This window comes from Crotalus tigris, unplaced genomic scaffold, assembly GCF_016545835.1.
Source record: "Crotalus tigris isolate CLP2741 ecotype Arizona unplaced genomic scaffold, ASM1654583v1 scf7180000020351.1464749751:1500972, whole genome shotgun sequence".
NCBI lineage: Eukaryota > Metazoa > Chordata > Lepidosauria > Squamata > Viperidae > Crotalus > Crotalus tigris.
Window position 1 is genome coordinate 544,612 of NW_024097980.1, and position 7,889 is coordinate 552,500.

The 7,889-nt window shown below is 43.2% G+C and overlaps 1 protein-coding gene across 2 annotated transcripts in view; it reads right to left on the reverse strand.

Annotated features, from left to right (window-relative positions):
* GTF2F2 (general transcription factor IIF subunit 2) overlaps nt 1-7,889 on the reverse strand; it is a 66,548-nt gene that overhangs the window by 36,606 nt on the left and 22,053 nt on the right. For both annotated transcript variants that reach the window (XR_005559573.1, XM_039366723.1), the window contains exon 5: nt 556-594. Coding sequence is in view for 1 of the 2 variants with exons in the window: in XM_039366723.1 (XP_039222657.1) it covers nt 556-594 (39 nt within the window). In the remaining variant the exon portion in view is untranslated. The remainder of the gene's footprint in view (nt 1-555; nt 595-7,889) is intronic.

The following is a 7,889-nucleotide window of genomic DNA, read 5'->3' on the forward strand; positions in this document are numbered from 1 at the left end:
ACTTTGGCAGCTTGACGATGTGTGGACTTCAACTCCCAGAATTCCCCAGCCAGCATGCCGGCAGGAATTCTGGGAGTTGAAGTCCACACATCAGCAAGCAGTCAAGGTGGAGAGACACTGCCTTGCAGATGCTACGCTTCAAGGGATATTTGGTTTGCCAAACAACAGTTAAAGACCGTACATCTTGTCTCTGGAGTTTTCCTAACTTTCCCCAAAGGGAGGCAAATTGCTTATTAGCATTTAAATGAAAGCAACGAAGAACATTTTCTTCCCGTGCCTAAAACGCCACCAAATGCACTTGGCACAAGCTTTCGTTAAGTTTCAGAAATCGTTGGAAAGATGCTAAGCAACTCTTCTCTCTTTCAGAAACAGCGCATTTTAACAATTTAGAGCAATTTAGAGCAATGAAGGCATTTGAATTCACACTTTCACCCCAGCGGCTCTCATTATACTCTGGACGAAGCTTGAAGAGGTAGCCTAACGCAAACATTAAAAATGAAGAATTGTCATGAATACCGTTAGCCTCGTATTCCAGAGGTCAGAGGCACTACTTACCATTATTGCTGCTGTCTGATTTTTCATCTGTCTGGCTCTCTAGAAAGAACGATAAAAACAAGAGTTAGGATTTTTTTTTTCAGCTTCATTGTTATTAGCTATTAGTATTAGTTACTAACTGTTGTAAGTTAGTTTGGCCTTACAGACTGTAACTATAGGGTCCTTGGTACTCTCTCAGCCCGGAGGATTTTTTTTGCATCACCTTTGTAAGACTGCAGTTATTCTTTTTTTTATTGAAAAGTTTTATAAAAATTACAATATACACCCCAAAACCCACCCACCCTAAACCGCCCCCTCTCCCTCCCCCACTTCCCAGAGCTGAGTACAGGGTTACAAATATAATAATCAAACTCTAACTAACATTAACCAACTATATAAATAACCATTTAATGCGCTTTAACTCCCCTTTAACATAGGTATAAACAAATTAAAAATAAACATAATAATATAAACAAGTTGATATTATTAAACAATACAATATCCAAATTGTTAACAATACTAATACTAAGAATAATAATAAAACTAATAAAAATTCTACTATAATAAACTATTAATAATAATAATACTCTAAAATTTACTCATAAACTAGATGGAACTTTTTAGTCCCATATTTATTCTGAATATAATCTATCCATCTTCTCCAGACCGAAATGTATCTTTTTTGTGAATGATCCTTCAAGTAAGTAGAAATTTTCGCTATTTCTGCTAAATTTGACACTTTAAGCGTCCATTCTTCTACAGTAGTAGGCAAATAATCCTTCTTCCAATATTGCCCTACCAATAACCTTGCAGCTGTTATCAAATTCAACATCGAATTAATTTCTTTAACATCACAATCTACAATAACACCCAATAAAAATAATTGTGGAGTAAACTTTATCTTTCTCCTAAAAATCTTTTGAATGTTCCACCAAATCTTAATCCAAAAAGCTTTTATATTTCTACAAGTCCACCTGACAGATTGCAGTTATTTTTAATCTAAGTCTATACTATATTAGGGCTGTTAGCTAAGCACGCCTCAGTAGAAAAATTCAGTATATTCCTATGATGGAAATTCAATTTCCCGCCTTTCTGCAACTGGTTCAATGTCCGTTGGAAGTCTATCGTAATTCTCTTCCTGTGCTATAAAGAACTGACAAGTTTGCCCAAAATGTTGTCATAAAATTAAGGAGTATGAGGAGAGGAAATGGTTGATGGCTTAAAAACGACTGGAAAAATCCAAAATAAGGGGGTCATAGTACGCAGAAGGAAAATAACTGAGGTTGCAAAGAGATTTAATGACATTATTTCAAAAGCAAGGATAACGGCTGGGTATATTAACAGCCTGCAAGCTGTAAAGCACAGAGAAAGAGTGGAAAAAATAAATAAAAGTGATACATCTGTTCCTGCAGGTTTTGCAACGTTTGGGATTTTTTTATTCTTTTTTTTTAAAAAAAATTGGGTGCCCAATGTCATCTGCTTCATAAAGTTAAAATATTTTCCATCGCGGCTTCTTAGAGACCGAGAAAACGCAGTTTAGAACGTATTGCTGAAGCTAAAAAAGCCATGACTGCAAAAACAAGGAAGAACTCAACGCTTCGTTTTATTGCCAAAAATGCCTAAAGCCGGATGATCAATTATTTTAATCAACATAATGGATTTTATACATTGTTATGCTTGAACAAGTCTCTGGGCGTTGGTCAGCCTATTCAATAAAGAAATTGGCCTTCTGCAACCCAGGGTTGCCCAACTGGGATTAAAATTTGGACTCACCGACCGTGCTGTTTTAATTACAAAAACGGGAATTACATTCCCATTAAATCCGGAAGGCTGACAGAGCAATGAAGGCTTCACGTAAAAGGGAAACATGATGACTTTTCAAAGAAAGTCACTTTAAAATTGGAGGCTTATCACTGGATTAATTGTTTTCATTTGTGATTGTACATTATATATCACATCTACTTCTTCTCTCCATGTATTTGTGGGTATGAAAAAGGAAGTGCAACAGAGCCACCCAAATAGGCCTATAAACAGAAAGTTTATCCTGGAAGATTTCATATCGTGCAGCATAAAGAAACAATATTGTTGTTGTTATTGTTAGTGCGAAGTCATGTCCGACCCATCACGACCCCATGGATGACGTTCCTCCAGGCCTTCCTGTCCTCTACCATCTTCTGGAGTCCATTGAAGCTCACGCCTACTGCTTCAGTGACTCCATCCGGCCACCTCCTTCTCTGCCGTCCCCTTCTTCTCTTGCCCTCCATCTTTCCCAGCATCAGGCTCTTCTCCAGGGAGTCCTTCCTTCTCATTAGGTGGCCAAAGTCCTTGAGTTTCCGCTTCAGGATCTGGCCTTCTAAGGAGCAGTCAGGGTTGATCTGCTCTAGGAATGACTGGTTGGATCACCTTGCAGTCCAGGGGGCTCGCAGGAGTCTTCTCCAGACCAGAGTTCAAAGGCCTCCATTCTTTGGCGCTCAGCCTTTCTTATGGTCCAACTTTCACGGCCCTACATTGCAACTGGGAAAACCATGGACTTGACTATACGCACTTTTGTTGGCAGGGTGATGTCTCTGCTTTTGAGTATGCTGTTTAGATTTGCCATAGCTTTCCTCCCCAGGAGCAAGCGTCTTCTAATTTCAAAAATGTTATTCTCAAAATGCCAAGTGGCTAACAAGTCAGATAACTGGATATAGTCACTGTTTAGTCACTAAAACATGTTGTGTCTGACTCTTTGCAACTTCATGGACCACAGCATGCCCAGCCTCCATGACTCCACTCTCTCCCGGAGTTTGCCCAAATTCACATTCGTTGCATCGATGACACCATCTAACCCTGTCCTCCTCCTCTTCCGTCCCTTTCTCCTTCAGCCTTCCCTCTTTCTCAACATCAAAGTCTTCTCCAAAAGTTCCTCTCTTCTCATCTGGTGGCCAAAATCTTTGAGCTTCAGCTTCACCCTCCGTCCTTCCAAAGGACAGTCAGGGTTGGCTTCCTTCAGGATTGACCGACTGGATCTCTTTGCAGTCCAGGGGATTCTGAAGAGTCTTCTCCAGCACCACAGTTCGAAAGCCTCCATTTTTTGACGTTCAAACTTCTTCGTGGTCCAACCTCTCACAATCAACTGGATATGGTAAGGGCGTTCAAATGGAAACTTAAGAGATGTGAAATGAGGTTATCTTAGCTTTGCCAAAAGCTCTGAGTGGGTGTGAACTCACAAAGGAGAATATTTATAGCTCAGGGTTGAAATGGGGGGTCCTTGGTGCTCTCTGAGTTTGGTGGTTTTTTTGCAGACGTTTCATTCGCCAAACTAGGTAACATCATCAGTGCTACAAGGAAGTGGGGTTTGTGGAGAGGAGGAGGAGGAGGAGGAGATCCTTGGTATTGAGCTTGTTTTCTTGCAGATGTTTCATGACCCAACTAGATGACATCAGTATTAGAAGGGAGTAGGGTTTGTGGAGAGTAGGAGTAGGAAGAAGAGGAGGAGGATTATGGGATCCCTAGTGTTCTCTCAGCTTGATTGTTTTCTTGCAGACATTTCATGACCCAACTAGGTGACATCATCAGTGTTAGAAGGGTTGAGGAGGAGGAGGATTATGGGATCCTTGGTGTTCTCTGAGCTTGATTGTTTTCTTGCAGACGTTTCATGACCCAACTAAGTGACATCATCAGAAGGGTTGAGGAGGAGGAGGAGGAGGAAGAGGATTAGGGGATCCTTGGTGTTCTCTGAGCTTGATTGTTTTCGTGCAGACGTTTCATGACCCAACTAGGTGACCTCATCAGCGCTAGTACTGATAGGACATGAACTGTCAGGGCCAGGACACAGAAGACGATAGAGTGCAAGATGGGGCTTCTGGTCTCAGATCATCTGGATCTCCAACCAAGCTTTGCCAGCTAGATTTTGAATCGGAGAACGGTGCGAGAGTCAAGCTTTTAGTTCAGAAAGTGAATGATAAAAGCTGTAAACCTGCCTTTCTCTCCATGTGTCTTGAGCCTGGGGATGAATCCGAACAAGGAGCCCGGGAGGTCTTGCAAGACTTCCGGTCAAGAGCTTTCATGGGGACCTTTTGAGGACCACTTCTCCCACCCTTAGCTGGGCCCATCCATGTCTTCCTAAACAGGTCTAGGGTGGTCTGGCTCTCTTTTGATTAGAGCAGTGTTTCTCAACCTTGACCATTTTAAGGCATGTGGACTTCAACTCCCAGAATTCCACAGCCAGCAATGCTGGCTGTGGAATTCTGGGAGTTGAAGTCCACATGCCTTAAAATGGTCAAGGTTGAGAAACACTGGATTAGAGGAGGCACCATTTCCTTTTAAGTATTAAGGGGAACACCTGTCCTTGCAAAGGGAAATGTCTTCATGGTGGCATCGCAGCCTTAACAAGCCACATTACATCCAAGTTCTTGCGGGAGCAATTATCTCCACAACCGCTTCTGAATCCTTGACTTGCTTACCTTTTAAAAGTCACGGCAATCACATCATGACATTTACAAACAGATTGCCGAAATTAAGAGCCTGCCTCAACCACAAAGACACCCATAACACAACCGTGATATGAAACCAGGTCACTTAGCCCTCTTTCCCTTATCCCTGCAGAAGAAACACAAGCCATGACAATTTCGCTGTCGCCTGGAAGATATTCTGCAGGAGAACACCAACAGCACGATGCAGAATGGTTTTCAAACTGGAGCCCAGAACAGGCTTAAGAGATGAGGCTGCTAAGAAGGTATGGCCAGAGTGGCCACATCACAAACCATCAACGTTGCTCCTATCAATAGGATTAGCAGGTAGAAGAAATTATTTATGCAATATACAATGGATTTACAAAAATGCTCCCCATCAGAGCTGTGGTGATGATCACCTTTTAGGACAGGTTTTATTTTTAAGAAAAGATAAGTTAGTGGAGTATATAAAATTCAGAGGGGGGGGATGATATAGGAGAGATGAGATGATTGATAGATGATAGACAGATGATAGATATGGTAGGTAGGTAGATAGATATGACAGAGAGGATAAGTGGAAGGGTGGATAGATAGATAGATAGATAGATAGATAGATAGATAGATAGATAGATAGATAGATAGATAGGGTCTCCTGCTGGAGCAGGGGGTTGGACTAGAAGACCTCCAAGGTCCCTTCCAGCTGATTATTATTATGATGATATAGGTAGGTAGGTAGGTAGGTAGGTAGGTAGGTGAGTAGGTAGGTAAGAGAAAAAGAGAGAGAGGGAGGGAGAAAGAGAGAACAATAGATATAGATATGGATGGACGAGTGGATAGAGATGATAGATGATAGATAGATAGATAGATAGATAGATATAGATGATAGAGATAGATGATAGAGATAGATAGATGATAGATAAATAATAGATGATAGAGAGATGATAGCGATAGATAGGTAGGTAGGTGTGTGTGTGTGTGTGTGTGTGTGTGTGTGTGTGTGTGTGTGGGTAGGTAGGTAGATAGATAGATAGATAGATAGATAGATAGATAGATAGATAGATAGATAGCCTTTATTGTCATTTTTTTCCTGTGGGCACAATGGCACCCATTAAAAATGAAATTTAGTTGCTCCCACTCAAAGTGCACACATACATTTGTTTTCATCTACAGGGGGTCCTTGCCTTACGACAGCTGCGCTCAAAATTTCTCTCGCTCCCCAAGACAGCGGCGTGAGTTTCACGGCGTTTTACGACCTTCCTTGCCGCCGCCGCGAAGTGAACCGCTGCAGTCGTTAAGCTGGCCACACGGTCGTGAAGTGAACCAGGGCTTCCCCGATTGACTTTGCTTGTCCGAAGGGATCGCGTTACCCCGTGGGGGAACGTTGCGACCGTCGTAAACACGAGTCGGCTGCCCAGCGTCTGAGCGTTGATCACGTGACCGTGGGGGAATGCCGCCACGGTCGTTAGGCGTGAAAAACGGCCGTAAGTCGCTTTTTTTTTCAGTTGCCGTGGTAACCTCGAACCGTCACTAAATGAGCTGCCGAAAGTCGAGGACCGCCTGGACTGCAGAACTATTTTCCCCTCTCTCTTGGAAGAAAGAGAGAGAGAGAGAAACATGCATCTTCTCCCATCGTTCCTGCAGCTGGTGGGGAGGCTGAGGAACAAAATAGCCCGCGGATGGGCGATTAAATCATCTCGCATTGTGGCATTGTGTGTTGTCAACCCACAAAGGTGAGCCAACCGAGAAGGGAGAGGGAGGGGGGAGGGAAAGGTAGGCCGATAAACAAGCAAAGAAATCACATTTCAGTACATGGGCTCCGTTGGCACAGTAGGGAGGAGATGTGGGCAAGGGCTAGAGGTTGTAGCTATGTTATTTTTAAACGAGTAGTAGGTGTATATTTTTCTGGAAGATTTCAATCTCTGCTGCTAATACAGCAGGGAAGCAGGGAAGGTGGTTCGCAGAGGAAATAGGAGCGCATTGTTGTTGTTAGTTGCGAAGTCGTGTCCGACCCATCGTGACCCCATGGACCACGTTCCTCCAGGCCTTTCCGTCCTCTGCCATCTTCTGGAGTCCATTGAAGCTCACGCCTGCTGCTTCAGGGACTCCATCCAGCCATCTCATTCCCTGTCGTCCCCTTCTTCTCTTGCCCTCCATCTTTCCCAGCATTAGGCCCTTCTCCAGGGAGTCCTTCCTTCTCATTAGGTGGCCAAAGGACTTGAGTTTCAACTTCAGGATCTGGCCTTCTAAAGAGCAGTCGGGGTTGATCTCCTCCAGGACTGACCGGTTGGATCGCCTTGCAGTCCAGGGGACTCGCAGGAGTCTTCTCCAGCACCAGAGCTCAAAGGCCTCCATTCTTTGGCGCTCAGCCTTTCTCATGGTCCAACTTTCACAGCCATACATTGCAACTGGGAAAACCATGGCCGTGACTATATGCATGAGCGCATAAGTATACATAAAAGACTGTTAATTGGATCGGTGTCAACTGCGAAAGACTGGGTACGCATGCAGAAGGTCCAATTAAACTTGATTTATTGCCGAGATATTTATGCGGAGGAATCATCTCAACTAATGGTTAGAACCTGCTAGCTAGGAGTTAGATAAGGAGCAACTGAATTCACGGGAAGTAGGACTTACGTTTGCTCGTGCCTACGTAGGGATTCTAGGCTGAGCCCTCTTTTGACCCCACCCGGCCCCAGATTCAGCCAGCCCTTCTCCTACCGCTAGTCCGTTATAACCAGAATTTTATTAAGATCGCAAGTGGAGTCTTTCGAACTACCCTTTTCTTTTCTCCTTTCAATATTTTATTAATTTTTTATAGCCACAAATCCTTAATATTTCATCAGCAGCGTATTGTCTGGGTTCCAATGTTTAGCTGGCCTTTCTCTCTACCTCATTTTTCTAGCCATTGATAAAATGTATCCC